The 19,523-nt window shown below is 40.7% G+C and overlaps 4 protein-coding genes across 7 annotated transcripts; 3 read left to right on the top strand and 1 right to left on the bottom strand.

The window, feature by feature from the left end:
- The first annotated feature begins 362 nt into the window (after window positions 1–362).
- On the top strand, window positions 363–1,560 carry LOC102717782 (mucin-1-like). Its single transcript, XM_006650848.3, has one exon. It carries the CDS (start codon window positions 422–424, stop codon window positions 1,067–1,069), a length of 648 nt encoding a protein of 215 aa, XP_006650911.1. The 5' UTR covers window positions 363–421; the 3' UTR covers window positions 1,070–1,560.
- Window positions 1,561–3,199: 1,639 nt separating this feature from the next.
- LOC102717506 (chromo domain-containing protein cec-1) lies at window positions 3,200–8,044 on the bottom strand. Of its 4 annotated transcripts, XM_006650847.3 has the most exons (5): window positions 7,249–8,044; window positions 5,494–5,578; window positions 3,921–3,962; window positions 3,693–3,793; window positions 3,200–3,593 (listed from the first exon to the last, which is right to left on the bottom strand). In XM_006650847.3, the coding sequence occupies exons 1-4, from the start codon at window positions 7,966–7,968 to the stop codon at window positions 3,717–3,719; spliced, it is 924 nt and encodes a 307-aa protein (XP_006650910.1). In that variant the 5' UTR covers window positions 7,969–8,044; the 3' UTR covers window positions 3,200–3,593; window positions 3,693–3,716. The 4 variants fall into 4 exon arrangements, with proteins under 4 accessions (XP_006650910.1, XP_015690506.1, XP_015690507.1 ...); XM_015835020.2 differs by lacking the exons at window positions 3,200–3,593; window positions 3,693–3,793; window positions 3,921–3,962 and adding an exon at window positions 4,561–5,147; XM_015835021.2 differs by lacking the exons at window positions 3,200–3,593; window positions 3,693–3,793; window positions 3,921–3,962 and adding an exon at window positions 4,561–5,117.
- Window positions 8,045–9,927: 1,883 nt separating this feature from the next.
- Window positions 9,928–13,971, top strand: LOC102717229 (derlin-2). The gene is made up of 6 exons (XM_006650846.3): window positions 9,928–10,154; window positions 10,272–10,371; window positions 11,075–11,289; window positions 11,451–11,534; window positions 12,574–12,627; window positions 13,509–13,971. Exons 1-6 carry the CDS (start codon window positions 10,056–10,058, stop codon window positions 13,704–13,706), a joined length of 750 nt encoding a protein of 249 aa, XP_006650909.1. The 5' UTR covers window positions 9,928–10,055; the 3' UTR covers window positions 13,707–13,971.
- Window positions 13,972–14,699: 728 nt separating this feature from the next.
- On the top strand, window positions 14,700–19,447 carry LOC102716948 (putative pentatricopeptide repeat-containing protein At1g03510). The gene is made up of 3 exons (XM_040522574.1): window positions 14,700–16,057; window positions 16,179–16,258; window positions 19,367–19,447. Exons 1-2 carry the CDS (start codon window positions 14,760–14,762, stop codon window positions 16,189–16,191), a joined length of 1,311 nt encoding a protein of 436 aa, XP_040378508.1. The 5' UTR covers window positions 14,700–14,759; the 3' UTR covers window positions 16,192–16,258; window positions 19,367–19,447.
- Window positions 19,448–19,523: the final 76 nt, after the last annotated feature.

Here is a 19,523-nt window from a genome sequence, read left to right as displayed (position 1 = left end):
TGTTACATCTATGGATCGGATCCATGATTACAAAAATAAAAAATATATTAAATCACTGTATTTGAACTTATAAAACTCTATCTAAATCAAACATAGATCTAGGGTGCCAAACAGTCAAACACATACACAGTAACAGTAGTATAACGGACGTGATCAACAACGCGTGCACGAATCTTGAAGCGCAAACAAACAAGCGGCGGGAGATGGGCCGAAAACGGCGTCCCACCGGCCTGCCTGCACTTGCCGATGATGGACTCTTCTCTACTACTAGTCCTACACCTTTCCTTTCCTTTGATACCGCCCGCCGCAACCGCCCAACCCCACCACCGCTATAAAAACCCTACCGCTCATCTCGCCACCAACCAAACCACCTCGCCACTCCTCGCCGCAGATCTGCTTCCGCCTCCGCTCTCTCGCGGCCATGGCGCCGTCGGCATTGCCCCGCGCCGCCTCCACGCTCTTCCTGCTACTAGTACTACTCCTCGCGCCGCTGCTCGCCTCCGCGAAGTCGCCCATCTCGATGCCTCCCTCATCCGCGCCCACCGCCTCCCCTGCGGACGAGCACCGCCACCACCCCGCCGACGCCCTCGCGCCCTCCCACTCCCAACCGCCCTCCGAAGCATCCGCCGCCGCGCTCTCCCCTCCCGCGCCTCCTCAGACCTCCCCCTTGCCTTCTCCGTCCGAGTCGCCCGTCCCGCATTCCGCGGCCCCCGCCCCGTCGGCCATGGAGCATTCCGCCGCATCCGCACCGGCACCTTCCTCCGCCGCCAAGGACGAGGGTGACGACGAAGACGATGATATGGGGAAGGAGGAGCACTCCTCGACGCCGGCGCCTGCCCCCGCCGCGGAGGAGATAAAGGCCGCGGCCGCCGGCGACAAGGCGGAGGAGGGCGGGGAGGCGGGGAGGCACGGGGAAGAGCTGAACGGCGGCAAGAAGGCCGGCGTGGTCGTCGGCGCATTCACGGCCGCCGCGGTGGTGGGGCTCGCCGCCTTCGTCTGGAAGAAGCGGCAGGCCAACATCCGGCGGTCCAGGTACGCCGACTACTCCGCCCGCCTCGAGCTCGTCTGATCGATCGCCGGAGCCAGAGCTCACCGACACACTAGCAGCAGTACAACCACACGCACTACGACCTCGTCACAGTACAGACAGATGCATCCATCCATCCATACCTCACATGGCCATTTCATTTAGTTACTGGGATCCGCGACATGTTAATTAGATTGTTCATTCTTGTGTTAATTCTTGGAGTTGAAATGATTGATTCTTTTGTGAAGAAGTCGAGAGGAATAACGAAATGGATATTGATACGAAGAATGAGGATACAGCCAGTTTTGTATAATACCACTACATTTGTTGGAAATTAATTTCTCGTAGGATGAAATATATACACTGTTCTTAATTTCTGTTACATCATTGTTGGTCCTGAATTTGATCGGATCCAGCTCCAAGTGAGCTGTTTTGCATTGTATATTCAGATCCAGAATTGTAGTTTACTGTATCTCGTTGGGAAATTGGGATGGGTGAGATTGTTTTTACTCACGTCGGCTCCTCCTTGGATCACGCGCCCATGTTGCCGTATGGAAGGAGAAAGTGGCAGCATCTTAAACTATTAATCAAACGTGTACATAATTTCCTTAATTCTTTTTTTACCTTGGCAAATTAAATGATTGGCAGAGACTCATATAACTGGCTCGTTATTTACCATAGCTAAACTTTTTACCTCACTTTTAGCAATAGTTCGTGGAAAAGTTACGCTCATAGAACATAGTATAATCTTTTTTTCAAAATATAAACATTTATATCATTTAAAATCGTATATTAAATTATAATTATTTTAAGCACAATTCACATTATCACTTATATCTTCAATCACTTCACATTTAAAATCTTTCTTATTTTATTCTTGTGCTAGTCTTCAATCACTTCACATTTAAAATCTTTCTCATTTTATTCTTGTGCTAGTCTTCCACCTCCATCCATTTCTTATTTATTAAAAAATAGAGTATAGATTTTTTATCAATATTAATATCTGCTAAAAAATCTAGAAATATTTATATATTAGGACAAAGTTAGTATACCTCAGCCTAGAGGCTTATGTATAGTCTGAAATGAGAAATACATGACGAGAAGTAGCTCAATTCAAAGACGCTAATACTCATTCCCTCTCAAATAATGTTATTTTTCACTCATCTCACACCTACTACTGTCTACTAATAAAGCTAAAAGACAAATACCCTGTATTTTATAAAAATCCTAATGCAATAGGCCTTCAGTTTATCTAGTTCTAATACCCTAATTTCATATATTATAATACAATAATTGTTTAAATACAAACTAAATTTAAAATAAACAAAAGCACAATGACAAAGACAGTCGTTTCAGGACGGAGGGAGTACTTATGAAGGTACTTAGCTTTCCTGCGGTGCAACGATCTTCAGGAAAAGATACTAGATGGTGCCCTCGCCTTAAGAAATCATTTACAGCTAGCAGTTGCAAGCTTGGTTTGGCGGCATCAGCAGCAAGTCAGTAACCCCATGTGCAGCCAACACGCGTACTGTGTACTTGGATCTTCGTTCCGAGAATCCCCCGCAACGAAGCGTTGACACTTGACACACAAATTTCGGTGCAGATTCGACTCGCACAGTAGTCACATTCACACCCATCCAGGAGAATCGAATTTGTGGGTACAATTTTTATACTGTCCTTATTGTTCTAAGAGAGAAAATCAAATCATGATGTGCAGATATGGTAGATAAACCATGGTAAAAACATAAAATCAAATCTAAATTTAATTTTTGGTTAATAAATAGCAAAACAATGGGGGTGACAGATTCCATGAAGTGCAAGACAACCGTCGCATACATAGGAGTGTGAAATACTATATTTCACATTTACAGCACATTTACACCGATAGATAGTAAGGAACGAGATCCTCTACATGGATAGTGAGATTCATATGTTAGCGACAACGTTCCTCTGACTTAACGTCAAGGATCCGCTTCCAATCAGATCCAGTTTCCAAGTGGTAATGGGTAAAAACTAAATATGCATCTAAGTGCTACTCAACTTAAGCAATATATGAGATCATCATTTGGCTTTTTCAGGTAAAAGCTCAATAATATAGGAGTATTTATAAATAAAAAATAAGTTGTAAATAAACTTTTATATATGTGTTCTTATTGATACAGAAACAAATGCTAGAAAATAAGCACAATGAAAAAACCTAAAATTAACTCCAAGTTTAAGGTTAGAAATTCAAATTTTAGCTTATACATATGGCTAAAAGACTATTCTGTAGAGAAGGATTCTTACACAACCAACAGTTATAATGCTAACATTTTGGGCCAAGCTATAATGATACATTCTTACATAACCAACAGCTTACGGAGAAAAAATGGTAACTTTGTTTTCATGTTCTAAGCAAGCAGATTTCAAGTGATTCTCAGGAGAAAAGGTTCATGATGCTTCCTTCATGCGTAACTTTTTCTCAGTTTTTTCTCCTTCTAACCTTCTTTTAAGCTACCGAACATCGAGTATGTCACAAGGTGCCAAGGCCCGAGGGACTCGTTTACAAATGCAGAACATAACCTCCCTGCAGGATGGAATAGCTGAATGTTGCTTCACAACATGAAATCCTAATTTCCAGTAATACGTTCCTTACACAAGCTATAAAAGGTAAAACATAGCATACCTCGCAGCTTGGAATACTAGAAACTTATTGTGGTTGGTTCACTTGGCTGATAACTGGAGCCTTCAAAGCGTCTTCAGCTGTAACTTTCTGTGGAACAAAGTCTGAGCAAAGGCACCATATAAGTGGATCGTAAGTAATATGATATTGCTAAAAGGCTACGGCATATGAAGAGTCTTCGCCGATTAAAATAAGTTTCCATGGGTTTTGCAAAAGAAGACAAACATTGACCTGAGAGAAACTTGTATCTATTCTGGTTGCACACTGCTGTTGCTGAAAAGGATAGCAGACATGCTGTGAGATCCATCAAGAAGAAAAAAAGAACGAAAGCAATATAAAATGAACTGTTTCTTCAACGTCACGGAAGACAGGAACAATGAACTTTAATTGCAAGGTGAGCCCATCCAGAAAAGAGTACATCTATGACGGGATAAAAATGTTGGACAATGATCTCTCAGGTCACAATTAAAGTTCATATCTTGGACGATGATCCTGCCATCATGGATCACAAGAACAATGTTTTACAGGATTATTTCTCCTAAGACTCCGACTTTGTAGGATAACTCTATTTGAGGCGCACTTATACAGCACCTGTATGAAGAGAGTGAAATTCCTAACTTGATATACTCCCTCTATTTCATAATGTAAGATGTTTGATTTTTTTTGTTGCAATATTTAATTATTTGTCTTATTCAAAGAAAATATCATTTATTTTGCTTATGACTTACTTTATTATCAAAAGAACTTTAAGCACGACTTGTCATTTTTTATATTTCTACTAAATTTTTGAATAAGACGAATGGTCAAACATTGCAACTAAAAAAGTCAAACATCTTACATTATGAAACGGAGATATTAGTTATTTTCACTACTGACAAATATCTTTATTGATGGCATAAACCTATCAATATTTCTATACACTGCCTTATACAGAAATAAAAGCATTCTTCACTGCATGAATGCGCTAGCAGCTTGTCAATATTCTGTGCCAACATCTCAGAAATGTGTGCGCTACAAACTTATAATCATTACAGTTGCAGTTGGCTAATTGCACACAGTTTATCAAGAAAAAGGAGAGCAAACAAGAGTATTGACAAGACCATGCTAAGTTTCTATGTGTAACAGAACATCCTAAGTATGTTTGGAACTTGAAAGGTTGAAATGCTTTGGCTTGAAGAAGGCCATACTGCTTGGCTGCTGGCAGTATGTAACTGTCTGATGCTGCAACTTGTAGGACACATCATAAAACTCCACCCAATTTGAGACAATATTATCTTTTGGCTCTTGTCAATAGAATCTTTCTAACCAATGATCTCGGAGCATCGACAAGCTGCATCAGCAACTAGATGCTAGATGCCATGCTATACACGATGGTCGTAGTATGACTCTATATTGATTGTTCTTTCACTCCTGGTTTGACAAACACGTCTGAGAAAGAAAAAAGTAAAGAACATATACCTGCAGATGGGAAATACTATTGGACTATATTGGCACTCTTGAAAGGCTCTCCATTAAAGATTGAAAATAAAAGGATGGACACTAAGTAACTGTTTAACAGGACAAGTGCAGTTTATATTTCAACTAAAAAATTCTAATGAGACAGCAGATGATGATGTACTGGTATGTTATTAGTAGAACTGCTCATCCATCTTAGGTTTCTAATTTTTCTGTGTACTGTCTAAATGTTTCAACATTTTCCCTAATCTTAGAAATACTGTCCCCTTAATGTTTCTGTAAATGCAATTTCTTTCCAACAGAGCAATTCAGAAAGTTTTAACCAAATAGGAATGAATAAGCAACTTACAAAGGTTATCGTAAACAATTGACTTCTTCCGATCCTTCAGAGCATTTTGATAAGCATCCTCCGCAAACTTCTTCAAGAATATCTCCTTCAGTTACAAATTTACAGGTATAAATGAGCAATATAACACATTAACCGAATCAGATTTGGATAAGGAACATAAAAGTGAAAACAGTAGCCCATATGAGTATCAGAGTAATCTGACAGAAAAACTATGTAAAGAATCCATTGTTTCCCACAAGAAGTGGTAGATATTAAGAAAGCATGAAAAAAATATTCTTCATATTATATCTTAAATATTAATAGGTCCTGTAAGAAAATGATATACTCTCATTCTTCTTCCTTTTTTCTCTTACCTGGTCACATGCATGAAAGTGTCATTTACTCCAACAATACATGAAAACAAATCTCCTTAACCTTTTATCTCAAAATATTTTTTCTTCCTGATTGGGAGAGCAGTTCTTACTAATATATTCATACAACTATCTTTTTGTTACAATAGAAAATGATCTTGTTAACTTTCTCAGATCAGACAATCAAGCTTAGAGTTGTCAGAAATATAAATCGTCCGTAGCCTGTAGCCTTGAGTCAATTTTACAGCAAATACCTACATTATACATGGAGTGAATACGAGTGCATCATTGGGATTCCATATCATTACTAGACTAACTTTTTTTCTTTCAAGATGTGTAGTAGAACCTAACAATTGGAAGGGTGTAGAACATACCAACACCAACACGAATTGCAAATTTGATAAGAGTAAAAGGGAAATTGATTTGCTTGTTCAGATAAGCTATTCGAGCATATAACTGCTACAGAAGAATATCAGTTGCCTGACTCAGATTCTTCAGCGACTGGGTAAATTTTATGTGGAACAAATAGCTGGCATGCTATTGGAATTCCACATACATATGTACATACTAGGTTGAATGAAGTTTCTCAAAAGGGTCTGTGTGCGGCTGTGCGTAATGAAAAACTGAAAACAGTACCACAAACCAGTAAAATAGGATTAATGCATCAGACAACAGCAACATTTTAGCAAGTTCCCCTCAAAACACTAACAGAAAAGAGATAACCATAAACCTCCTTACGACAGTTGGTAGCAGAAAAGGCAGAGAAATCAAACTCTGGACACCGCAGAATCATCTACCATTTAGAGGTGGAAAAGGCAATTCACGTTGTGTGATCGTATTCATCTCAGACAATTCATCAAACATCTTGCGGGCGATCATAGCATCACCAACTAAGGTGGTGTTTAGATTGAGAAAATTTTTGGGAAAAGTGTCACGTCAAATGTTTGACCAGATGTCGGAGGGGGTTTTCAGGCACGAATGAAAAAACGAATTTCACGGCTAGCCTAGAAACCGCGAGACGAATCTTTTGAGCCTAATTAGTCCATCATTAACACATGTTGGTTACTGTAGCACTTATGGCTAATCATGGGCTAATTAGGCTCAAAAGATTCGTCTCAAGATTTCTTCCATAACTGTGTAATTAGTTTTTTGGTTCATCTATATTTAATGCTTTATTTAGGTGTCCAAAAATTCGATGCGATGTTTTTGGAAAAAAAATTTGGGAACTAAACAAGGCCTAAACCTCACGAGTAAACTAGATTCCAGTCCAACTCAAAACATCGCATTAGAATGGAGTAGCTCCGATGCTAGGATTTGTAATTGCCACCACAAATCATTGCATGAACTAAATTTCAGTAGCTAAATGCGAGTAAAGTGAAAAGAAATAGGAAGAAAGGAACCATACGGTGGCCTTGTTGATGAGGAAGACAGCCTCATTGGAAGGGCGGACGGTGGCGTCCTCAGCCCGCATTATCTGCCGCACCCGAGCCATCGGGAAGCTTCCCGCGCCGTGGTCGGCAGCCGCCGCCGCCGCTTTGTCCTTCCGCTTCTTCGTGGGCGTGGGTGTGGGCGAGCGCGGCTGACCTTCACCGGACGCTCGCTCCTGCACATCGCCGAGCTTCCTCTTGGTGGGCGTGGGCTTCCCCGCTCCCCCCGCCGATTGCTGCTTCTCGGGCTTGGCTTCCTTGCTCTTCTTCTTCGAGGGCGTGGGCTTAGGCGCGGGTGACGCGGGCTTCCCCGCTCCTCCGGATGGTTGCTCCTTCTCGTGCTTGGCCTCCTTGTTCTTCTTCTCGGAGGGCGTGGGCTTCTCCACTTCGCCGGAAAGCTGCTGCTGCTTCTCGGTCTTGGCCCCCTTGTGCTTCCGAGGTTTGGGCTCCGCCTCTTGGCGCTTGGCCTTCTTCGCGGGCGTCCCCGCTTCGGCAGATGCCTCCTGCTTCTTCTTGCGCTTGGATCCCCCTTGGGCCGCCGGGTTGTCGCGCTTCTTCTTGTTCGTGGTCGCCGGTGGTGCCCCCTCCTCCTTGGGGTTTTTGCGGGGTTTCGGCGCCGAGCGCTCGTTGGCGGCGGGTGTGGAGGTGGAGGTGGAGGCAGAGGCGGGATTTGTTACGGCCTTCTTCTTGCCAGCCATGTCTCCTCCGGCTCCGGCAGCCGCGGGATGTGGAAGGCGGCGGCCGGAGAGTTCAAAATATTTTGGGGACGCACGGCTCACCTCACCTGATGATGCCTTGCCTGTCAGAAGGGCTTTATATTAGAGATGAAAACGGATCGATTACGTTCATAAACCAGTTGTATCATATTTGTTTTCATATTTTTTTTTGAAATTGGAATCAGAAACTCGGATATGAAAACGGAATTGAATATTATCGAATACAAATACGGAGTGAATACGAATCGAAATAAATACGTTGACGAATTTTAATCGGAACATAAAAACCTCTTAAACTAAGCTTCATGTATTATTTAAGAAATATAACTTGTTATTTTTTAATATAATTATATAACTTATCAAAATTTTTAAATATAAGTAATTACTAATATCATAAAAATAAATATCCGTTGTGGTTGTATAGTCGTAGACGCCTAGACTACTTGAAGCCAGTTAATCAGAACCACCTAAGTTTAACACTAGTTTGGCCGTTGGGATGGAATTCTTTAGGTTGAGCTGATTTGATTGAATGGTTAATCCATAGGTCCGGATATTCAGAAAAAAATCCGAATACTATCCGACAGATATCACCTGTACCATGTTCATTTCCGTATCCGAAAAAAAATATCCGAATCCGCTTCCGAATCCGAAAATTTCTGGAACTATCCGAACGAAGCTATCCGAATCTGAAAAATGATCCAGTTGGGCGGAAATTATCCGAATCATTTTCAACCCTAGTTTATATGAACACAAGGGAGGCTTCCAAACCCGTCGTATTTACGTATCGTGGTTTTTAATGATTTTTTTCTAAAAAGTTTATAGTTATAGTAATAACTATTTTGATGGCCTTTGAAATGGGATAATAAAGAGGATCCTTTTTTTCGTTTTTATTAGAAAGACTAAGACAAATGAAAAGTAATTTATGAATTATCAAGTAAAAATCAAAGTTTTAAAAAATAAAGTATGATTAAAAAACTTAAAATTAATTTTAAATTTAAGATAAAAAGTAAAATTTTAGCTTATAAATATAAGTAGAAGCAAAGAAAGGTTGCTCTGGGACAGAAAAGGAGGGGAAAAAAGTTTGAAAGAAGTAGAAGGGCCAGAAGGCGATGGGTCCCTTCATCTAAATTATGTATCTGTCCAGGTGACAAAGTTATATAGATTGTTTGACTTTATTTTTACTTTTGCTATTACAACACTTATTATTTATCTAAGCTAAGAGACTTGAATTTTTAAATTTTGACTTTTAATACAAGAAAACCTATGCTACTGTTTGTTTCATTAATCAATCATCATCAAATCAATATCCTTATATTTGTGATAATTTCCATTTCTTACGTTTTTTTTAAAAAAAGTTGTATAGCCCCGTTTTTTATAAAGCAGAAAAAAACAAGGTTTTTAGGAAAACCACCGGTGATATCGGTTTACAATCCAGGCATAGACAACACACAACATGTCCGGCATTTCCATTTCTTACATTCCTTACGCTAACTAGTGACATTATAATTGTCTATATTTTTAAAACAACTTCTAGTTTCATTTCATATTATAAAATATTTTGTAATTTGTAAGATTTATCTATAAATAAATTAATAAATTAATATAAATCTAAAATTTATTAGAATATTTTATAATGTGAAAAAAGGGAGCGGTATACACAGGAACCAACAGCCACTTGTTTTTTTAATAATCACTTTGTAACTTCTGTGTTTGACAAAAACATACATTCCAGGTCAGCTTTGAAGTGTCAACGAATAACGGCGGCGTCTTGCCGGCCTTCCAACGTGTTGGCGCAGACGTGTCGCTTTCCCATTGGAAGACACCACGTCACTGCCACCGACACGTCGGCCCCGCCCACCTGGCGGGGCCCGCACGCAGCCATCCCCACCGGACAAAAAACGTAGACACTCCACGCACGCACGCAGCCGAATTCTCTCTCCATCCACCCCCTTCCCCCTCCCTCCGCTGCCATCACCCCTCGATTTCATCGGCGATTCGATTCGATTCCCCCGATTAGGGTTTACTCTAGAGAGGGAGAGGGAGCTCGCCCGCTAGGGTTTCGCGGGGACATGGCCCAGGCGGTGGAGGAGTGGTACCGGCAGATGCCCATCATCACGCGCTCCTACCTCACCGCCGCCGTCGTCACCACCGTCGGCTGCACCCTCGAGGTAGGTCTCTATCTCTCTCCATCGGAGGACTCCATGGTTCCCTGATTGCGATCTGATCCTTGTTTTGAGTGCCTCCTGCGCTGATGGCCACCACCTAACGCCCCTCGCCTTGCGCAGATCATTTCGCCCTACCACCTGTACCTGAACCCCAAGCTGGTGGTGCAGCACTACGAGATCTGGCGCCTCGTCACCAACTTCCTCTACTTCCGTAAGATGGGTATGCGCTTTTTACCGTTCTCTTACGCTGCTGCGATTTCGAGGCGTTATTGGGGTCACTAGTTTACAAACAATTACTATACTTATATTGCATACATGTGTGGACTCCAATCATAAATTTCACTCCGATTTCCATGCGTACGTGATGATTAGAGCTCTCAAAGATAATTCACTGTGGGTATCCTTTCAGAGGTTTGAAATAGACGTTTGTGAAGTTAGAATGGAACTATTCTGCTCATGACTCATTCAGAAAGGTTTACACACCTACATGCTTTTTAAGAACATCGTGGGACAGCTTAAACTGTGACATTGGTTAATGACAAGCGCATTTGGCTGCTTAAGGAGTTTAGGTGGGACATTTCAAATAATTTGTCAAGTGGTATACTGTTAGCAACTATTTTATTATGATCACAATGTATTTCAAACTCATAATACGTGAAAGCTCCTTATACCCACTCACGGTCCTCATATGCTTTAATTTAATTAATTAGTTGTGTCTGCCCTGTAATCTCTATGTCCCCTAAGGCCCTAATTGTATATTCCTGATGTATACAGTATACTAGTGCATTTAGAAAACTACATCTAAGACCTGACCTCTTCTCCTGTTATCATCATAAGTTAACAGTGAATTTTTGAACAAGCCTTATGCATAGTTTAATCATTCCTTTACTCTTATTCTTGAATCCATATTTTATTGTCTCCAGATTTGGACTTTCTGTTCCACATGTTTTTCCTTGCACGATACTGCAAGCTTCTCGAGGAGAATTCATTCAGAGGAAGAACTGCCGACTTTTTCTACATGCTCTTGTTTGGCGCTACTGTCCTGACTGGCATTGTTCTGATTGGTGGGATGATACCTTATATTTCTGAGACATTTGCCAGAATTCTGTTCTTGAGCAATTCACTGACATTTATGATGGTATGACTCTAAATTTAAGCACTCTACTTTCAGTATGTAGTTGTATATGTCGTAGCTTGGAGTGCAGGACATGTTTTAGCGAATTCCAGGCTTTTGAAAATTGTATTTTTGGGATTGCACTTAAAGGCAGACTTTTAGTAATTTCTGATTTTGGTCTGCAGGTTTACGTATGGAGCAAGCACAATCCATTCATTCATATGAGCTTCCTGGGTTTATTCACCTTCACTGCCGCTTACTTGCCTTGGGTAATTATCCTTTAGTTTTCCTCTTCATATACCACAATATGAGTATGCCCACTTGATGCTCATCTTAAAGACTTCTTAGATCATCTGCATGTGATAAATCATTCTTTTATGCATGGATGTTAATAAATTGGAAGATTTGAAATATGTAATTGATTGCATGTTTTTATGAATATTTTATACAAGGAATGTTTCAAAGCACCAACGAATTCAATATTTTCTTAATTTGCAGATTAAAATATATTATCATTTTTTCCATGAGCCAATCACTTCTTTTCCCAAGAGTTGTCCAGTTGTCCTAAGCATTGTCCAACTAATTGTTTTCTCTTGGTTCATTTTTGTGATGAAAATCATGAAATGCTTTCACTGTTTCATAGTATAAGTAACTCTTCAGTTTTGGCACAAGAATGGTCTATTTAGGGTATAAAAAAAACACAGAAACTTGGTGCGTGATGCTGGATCTTTCTTTTACCTTGTAACCCATCTTTTGCTTAAATTGGGTCAAGGTGCATTGTAAAAATTAATATCTCATGCATTGGAGGGAAATGAGTTTTCGATGGAGTATTGTAGTAGTAAATAAGGGGAATAGGTCTTTGTTGGGGTTACTGCAGGAGCAAATAAATAATTGAAGGGTGTATGAGGTGAAGTGTGTAATAAACTAATAGCTTTGCATAGTAAAAGGAGAATTCATTGTATATGCATTTTCTTTGAAGCATGCATTTCTGATTTGATTTGAGCCTTCAACTAGGACCTAAAAACTGGTCTATAACAACGTATGCCACGACGATTTTCTCAACCATCACTGATAAATGTCTGGATGCCCATTGCATCATGCACGATGACATATATTCATTGTCAGAAAGCATTACAGAATTGAGAAAATCCACTTGTTCTGTTTCTGGCTGTGTTTTTTTCCTGTGATCATTACCTGACACTGTCAGGTTATCTGGTACAATGAAAATATGTAAAATTTCCCTCATACAACTTTGACAATGTCAGAGATGAGAAACATCTGTGCGAATTGTTCTCTTTGAAATTGCAGGTCCTTCTGGGGTTCTCTATTCTTGTTGGAAGCAGCACATGGGTTGATCTGTTGGTATGTTTCTTCTCACTGTGACCGCCAACATTGCAGTTAATTTTTGCCTCATAGAATTGCTAATTGACTGAGCATGGTCAAAAGCTAACTCTTCTGTCATGGTTTTGCATAAATATTGTTTGCCCCATTTTCTCTGAGCTATGAGCCTGTTGTAGGTTTTTTATTGGTTATCCTGCTTCTAACTTTTTCTTTGGTTTTGCTTAGTTGCAAGTTGTGAAATGAGTGTGAAATAAAACAATGGAAAAAACTTTATTTGATTGTTTTTGAGTGCCTGAACCTGGGCTCTTCTGCATTTCTGTGCAGTTTGCCAATTGATGTTTTTGATAGTTGTAACCGTGATGCAGAAGCATAGAAACTGAAACCATTATTTTCCTTATTATCCTGTAAGAACAAATTTAGTTGAATTAGGCTATGGTCTGTCTGTATCCATTTTTTTCCTCAAGTGGTATTGATGTAACCTATGAAGGATCCATTAGATATTGTTCACTATTCAGCATTTCTGTGTGATATATGTCGATGCCTGTGGACGTTATGATGTAGCAGTCTATATTAATGCTAAGGAAGTGGAACGGTTGCTGTCCTGTCTATTTTGCATCTTCTTTAACCAGTTTGTATTATCCAGTCTTCCAATTGTTTGCACGTGTTAAAATTCTGAACTTAAATGGCTCATAATTGCTTGATTATTACAGAGGACCTTTTACTGAGTATTCTGCTTGTATACTCTCCTGAATGTCGTTTTTATGCATCTGTTTTAAAGAATTGATAACAATGTCCTTATTCACTATGAATGCATGATGTATGACTGAATCATCGACTTGTCAATAGTTAATTTCTTCTTTTGGGCCACTCATCACATAACTGACAAATCATGTTTCTTTCAGGGTATGATTGCTGGACATGTGTACTACTTCCTGGAAGATGTATACCCACGTATGACTGGTCGACGTCCCCTGAAGACTCCTTCATTCATCAAGGCGCTATTTGCTGATGACAATGTTGTCGTGGCACGGCCACCCAATGCTGGGCTTGGCGCTGGAGCAAGGTTTGGTGCTATGGGTCCAGAACCCCAGGTCCAATGATCAATTGCATCTTTAGGGCTGTGACTGATCGAAGACAGTTTTTTCATCTGTTCAAATAGCAAAATTGTACAAGCAATGTTCCCGTGTATTTATACAGGCTAGATGAGAGAGTTAATCAGGGTTATTGTGCATAAGAAAGCATTAGTAGTATCTGGGGCAGCAAAATTTCTTAACTTGACACGAACGGTGAATGGAATGGTTAACGATCGGCTGGACATGCTGCCATCCTTGGTTGCAAAAACATCTCATTTTTTGCGACGATTAACATCTGACCGGGACACTTACTTTTGAAAGCATTACTGTAGTGCAGGTAAACAAGTAGCCGATGGCTGTATGCCTGTATCGATCGTTGTGGTGTTTGTGAATTGCGATTGCCTTTATGGTACTGGAAATGTTTTATGCAATGTTTCATGTACCGTTTGGGTTTGAAGAATATTATTCGGAGATGACACGAAAAAATGGACAAAATAACTAAATAAGTTATGTGCGATGATATTAATAAAAATATTGCAAGTTAATGATACCTGCGGATTACACGCAAATTTAATAATGTAAAATATCACTTGTATGTACATGATAATGTTGAATTCTATTCTATTATAAATACCGATTACAAAAGACAACCACTAGTAGTTACCATATTGTCCCCAAATATATGTCCGGCCAATTTGGCTTGAATGTAACAGATCAATTTGAATTGGATGCGACTCATGAATTCATGATGGTGCTTGTGGCACAGAGCAATACATTTGGATGCAAATTGAACTACTCCTATTGTGCATAAAAAACAAAGAAATAAAACGGTTAGCTTCCAAATATATAGAATAGAGGAATCATGATTTGTCAAGTCTCATGATCGTATCAAGATCTATTTAAACTCGGCTTAATCTGAAAAAAAAATTGAGCCGAGTTTAAATTCAAGCAAGTCTAATTTGAACATATAGGAGTAAGTACTTAATTAGATAGAGCCGTTGCAGTGTGGAGTACCAAGCAGCATCGGCTTCTCTTCTTCTTCTTCTTCTTCTTCTTCGTCTTGGTTGCACAGGCGAGGCGATGCCTTGGCGCCATCAACGCCTGGCGTCGCTGACCAAGGTCCTGACCTCCCACGTCAACGCCGCGCGCCACCGGGACGCGGTCGCCTTCTTCACCCGCATGCTCGCCGACCCCGACCTCCCCCCGCTCCCCGACCCCTCCTTCGCCTTCGCCTTCCCGCTCGTCCTCAAGTCCTCCTCCGCCCTCCGCCTCCCTCCCGCTGCCGTCGACTCCATCCACGCCCTCGCCGCCAAGTGCGGGTTCCTCTCCAGCCCATTCGTCGCCTCCGCGCTCGTCGCCTCCTACGGCGCCTGCGCCTCCCCCGCCCTCGCCCGCCGCCTGTTCGACGAATTGCCCCGCCGCAACGCCGTCGTCTGGAGCGCCATGATCTCCGTCCACATCCGATCGGGTGACGTCGCCTCCGCGCTGCGGGAGCTCGATCTCATGGACGTGGCACCGACCTCCTCCTGCTTCAACTCCGTGATTGCCGCGGTTGCTGTCTCTGGGGAACATCCGGCCCGGGCCATCGAGCTCTACCGACGGATGCGGAGAATGGCCGTCCGCCCGTGCCTCATCACTCTGCTGGCGCTCGTCCCCTCATGCGCCGCGTTGGGTGCGTTGAGCTCAATCAAGGAGGTTCACGGTTTTGCTATGCGGCACGGCATGTTTGCGAGCTGCCACCTTGGAAGCTCCCTCATCGAAGCATACGGACGGTGTGGTTCTCTCGCTGCCGCAAGGGAGGTGTTTGACCAAATGCAGGAACGTGATGTGGTTGTCTGGAGCTCTATTGTATCAGCATATGCGTTCCACGGCCATGCAGATGTTGCAATGTCGCTTTTCAGGCATATGGAACTGGACAATGTCCGGCCTGATGGCATTATGTTCCTTGGCGTATTAAAGGCTTGCGGCCATGCTGGTCACGCAGATGATGCATTGAACTATTTTGATGTTCTAACTAAAAGATTTGGAGTGGAGGCCTGTGGAGATCACTATTCATGCTTGGTTGATGTCTTGGGCCGGGCAGGAAGGCTACACCAGGCTTATGATGTTATACGGACAATGCCGATTAAGGCCACCGTGAAAGCCTGGGGTGCTCTTCTTGCTGGTTGCAGGAAATATGGGGAGGTGGGGTTAGCAGAGGTTGCAGGGAGAGCATTGTTTGAGATGGAACCGGAGAATGCAGGTAACTTTGTTTCACTTGCAAACATCTATTCAGGCATGGGTATGCATGACGAGGCAGAGCGGGTGAGAAGGGATATGGAGCAGCGAGGTGTGCGGAGATTGCCTGGAAGCAGTTGGACGATACACCGCAAGTCAAGGTGCTAGCATCATTACTAATGAATTCCTTTTGTGATGTCTGGTAACCTATACCAGTTCAACTTTTAATTACAGCTTTGCTATCACTCAAAACATGAACTAATCGCTATTCTGTTTGTGCAGTGAACCTTTTTGAGAAGGGCACCACAGATTCACGATAAAATTTTATCAAGATATTTAAATCGTTTTGTCTCCATGAAAAGGTATGTGAGACATGCCACTATGTGCTACTCCCTAAGTTCCTAAATATAAGGATTCCTGCACCTGAGGCATCCATATGTTCATATATGTTTTAAAAACGTGCAGAAATCTTTTTATAGTTTGGAACGGAGGTAGTACTATGTAGAACACATTTTACTTGGATTAGTTTCCCAACTATGTTTCTTTTGACAAAATACAGAAGGAAACTCTCCTACTGTGCTATTTATATTAATATGGAGAAGAACTATTCACAATAGTTCCTAACTATATTTTTCACAACAGTGTCATATTACATTTTAGATTCGGCTATTTAAATCAAAACTAACTTCACATGTTACAGAAACATTGCGTTGGGTGAATGGTTAACTGTACATCCAGCAGAAACACCAGATTTGCCCATATGAGTGTTGAGAAGTCAGGTGTTTGAGCTAACTGCCATGACTTCGTTTTAAAAATATCATGTGCATTAACAAAGTAAAAACTGCAACCCCTCTCCTGCAGCCTTGTTCTATAATTTCAATCAGAGATAGCATTACAGCTTATCACATGATCTTTACATTTCAGTTCAATGACTTGTTAAAATATACTAAGATTATTGCATCTATTTTTTTCCTCTAAATTAATTGTCCTTTTTAGATGTCCATTGTGCTTGATTATTGTGAAGTTAGATTAATATTTTTTTTCCAGTTTCTGGACTTCTAAAATCTAAACTACTTTTAGCTTTTTAAGGATGCTTCCCCTAGTTTTCTTTTCCTGGTTCATAAGATAATACCTTTAGTGCACCTTTACCAAAAGCATGTTTTCTTTAGAAAATTGCTCCAATCAAGATCCTTAATACCTTTCATGTAGTTTTTTCTCCACTTCATGTAGTGGTCGAAATATATTATTTTATAAAGGTAGCAGCCCACGTTATGCTTCCATTAGATCAGTCAGTTCAGTGTCTCAGGTTTGATAACATCAAGTTCTTATTTTGCATGAGTGTTTTGAGTTCATTAATAGCATAAGTAGAAACGATATCCTTCGGTTAACTTTGTGCAAATCTAAATATCCATCTTCAGTATGGCTATAATAAACAATTTTACCATCTATTATTACTGGCTTTATGTTTTTTGGGGACAATCAGTTAGTTGTGTCCAGTCTCTAGTATTTTGTTTTATAGCCTGAAAGTTTGACATGAATTAGTATGATTGGGAAAATCCCATCATTTATAGCAAACTTTCTTTCTGACTTTTTACATAGTCAGACAAAGTGAATACAAATATTGAAGAATCCATATGGATTTTGAAATTCCAATTGTTGGAACTGATTACCATCAGGGTGCTTTAGTTGAGGCATACAAATGATGGAACGTCTGGTGACTAAGTTTTACAGTTACATTATAAATATGAAGTTTATCCATCATTGTGATTTTATGCCGTGTAGCATAGTAATGTACTACTTACTATGCCGTGTAGCATTTGGGATCTAATGCCTGATTTACCAGGCCTTGATTGATTGTAAGCAATACAGTTTTCATATGTGTTCTGTAATAATCTAGAACAGCGCTTACCTAACGTTTTACCTGAGAGGTCCCTCTCAAATGGCTTTATTATAGGCGGCTAGGAGCCTAGGAGATGCATCACCATTACTAGTGGTGCTAGGCCCCAGTACAGTGGCATATTGGCTGGATGATGTGGAAGTAATTTGATCAACCTAATTTCTCCAACATGTATTGTTCACCTTCTGCCTAGAGAGCCTAAATTTGTGATACTTCTTACTGATAAGGGTACTTAGCTACCCACATGATTATATTATGTTTGCTTCATAAACGTACTGGAGCAGAATCTGTCAAATCATACATGTGTTTGCTGGAGCTATCCACACAATTTTCTTCCACGGTACACATTTTTTGTCTGATACTAATTTCATAGACCTCTCGATACATCATGCTCATTTTGATCACTAAATTTGCTCGTTCACATCAGTATATTTTCTGTACCAAATTCATCAATCTGCATCTACAAACATGTGGCGAGTGTACGTTTGCAGATTCCATATACTAGGTCATGAACCATTGAAGAAAAACCAGGAAACGAGCCCACCAATATACAAATCGTTTTTCCGACAGGATGTAGTGCGATCACTAAAGTTGTTTATCTCTGTTATTATTTATGCATGTGGGAACCTCCAAGTGGGAAACAGGTGAATTGGATTGCTCATGTAGCCCAACTCGTGTCACAGTTGAACCTAGCTAGCAAACATATTAGTACCTATTGGCTGCTTCAGAAAATGAAAACATGCTTGATACACCATTTTGGACAGGAAGGACAGCACCCAAGAACAAATTGCTTTGTGCTGGCCTATTTGTTAAGTATGGAATTATTTATGATTACAATTCTTTTGCCCCCAGTTTTCTCCTTGTGTAGAGTTGTAAAGTTGTTGGATCCTTCTAATGTATCGTGGTGGGAATTTTATGACTGAAAAAGCTTGTTCTTGCACTTACACCATAGAGTTCAACTCGCCAATTAGTTTCCCTTATTTAGGCTGGCTTCCAGGCTTAATAAGGTTATGGCCAGCAGTCACATTTTTTTTTTTTTGACATCAGCAGAGCAGCCACACTTTCCTGGTAAGTTTTACATGTGTGGCATCCGTACACAAGTGTAGATTTCGTCCAGGATATTCAATCTGTTGGCACTTTATCTATTGAAAAGCATTTAGTATTCAAAAGGTGAATGATGAAGCACACTTAGATAAAGGGATGCAAGTTCATCTCCTATATGCCCTTGCATAGTAGGTTCATGTTGTGTGCCAATCTTTTTTAGTCCACTTATGATTTCTCTTTACTCGGTTAAAGTTGTTAACTCTTTGAATCTCTGTAATTTTCTGTTTTTTCTTAGAAAATCGGCATGAACTGTTTCATTGCCAACCTGCTTCCCAGCTAAGCTGCTATCCTTTTTCCTTCTGAACCTGAAGCATTTCAGTACATCAGTAAATCATCTCATCATCATTTTCCTAACAAACATTTGCTTGTGGGCATACCTGTAGATTTTATCCCAAGTGAATTCATTACCTTTCGTCCCACCCTATAAAGCTGTGCTCATAATTTAAACTACTTCTTTTTATTGGAAAAGACAAGCAATGAGATCAGCATCAAGCACTACCAGCAGGCACCAGCAGATGCATGTGGGCCAGAGCACTAGCCAGTACCACGGATGGTTACGTCTTCCTGGCCGTGCAAGTCAGTTCAATTATCATCTTCTGTCCGTGCAAGGTGCCCTGCAAGTATAA

The sequence above is a fragment of the Oryza brachyantha genome, chromosome 3 (genome assembly GCF_000231095.2).
Source record: "Oryza brachyantha chromosome 3, ObraRS2, whole genome shotgun sequence".
NCBI classification, from domain to species: Eukaryota; Viridiplantae; Streptophyta; class Magnoliopsida; order Poales; family Poaceae; genus Oryza; species Oryza brachyantha.
This window is presented reverse-complemented; position numbering and strand designations above follow the sequence as displayed.

What these genes read in the sequence shown, in the direction of transcription:
- LOC102717782 (XM_006650848.3), top strand. Translation starts at nt 422, where the DNA reads ATGGCGCCGTCGGCATTGCCCCGCGCCGCCTCCACGCTCTTCCTGCTA.
- LOC102717506 (XM_006650847.3), bottom strand. Translation starts at nt 7,968, where the DNA reads ATGGCTGGCAAGAAGAAGGCCGTAACAAATCCCGCCTCTGCCTCCACC. An exon ending in TCCTCATCAACAAGGCCACC is followed by an intron (nt 5,579 to 7,248) that starts GTATGGTTCCTT and finishes TTGTAACTGAAG; the next exon opens with GAGATATTCTTGAAGAAGTT. An exon ending in TAGATACAAGTTTCTCTCAG is followed by an intron (nt 3,794 to 3,920) that starts GTCAATGTTTGT and finishes GCCTTTGCTCAG; the next exon opens with ACTTTGTTCCACAGAAAGTT.
- LOC102717229 (XM_006650846.3), top strand. Translation starts at nt 10,056, where the DNA reads ATGGCCCAGGCGGTGGAGGAGTGGTACCGGCAGATGCCCATCATCACG. An exon ending in CTGCCGCTTACTTGCCTTGG is followed by an intron (nt 11,535 to 12,573) that starts GTAATTATCCTT and finishes TTGAAATTGCAG; the next exon opens with GTCCTTCTGGGGTTCTCTAT. An exon ending in GCACATGGGTTGATCTGTTG is followed by an intron (nt 12,628 to 13,508) that starts GTATGTTTCTTC and finishes TGTTTCTTTCAG; the next exon opens with GGTATGATTGCTGGACATGT.
- LOC102716948 (XM_040522574.1), top strand. Translation starts at nt 14,760, where the DNA reads ATGCCTTGGCGCCATCAACGCCTGGCGTCGCTGACCAAGGTCCTGACC.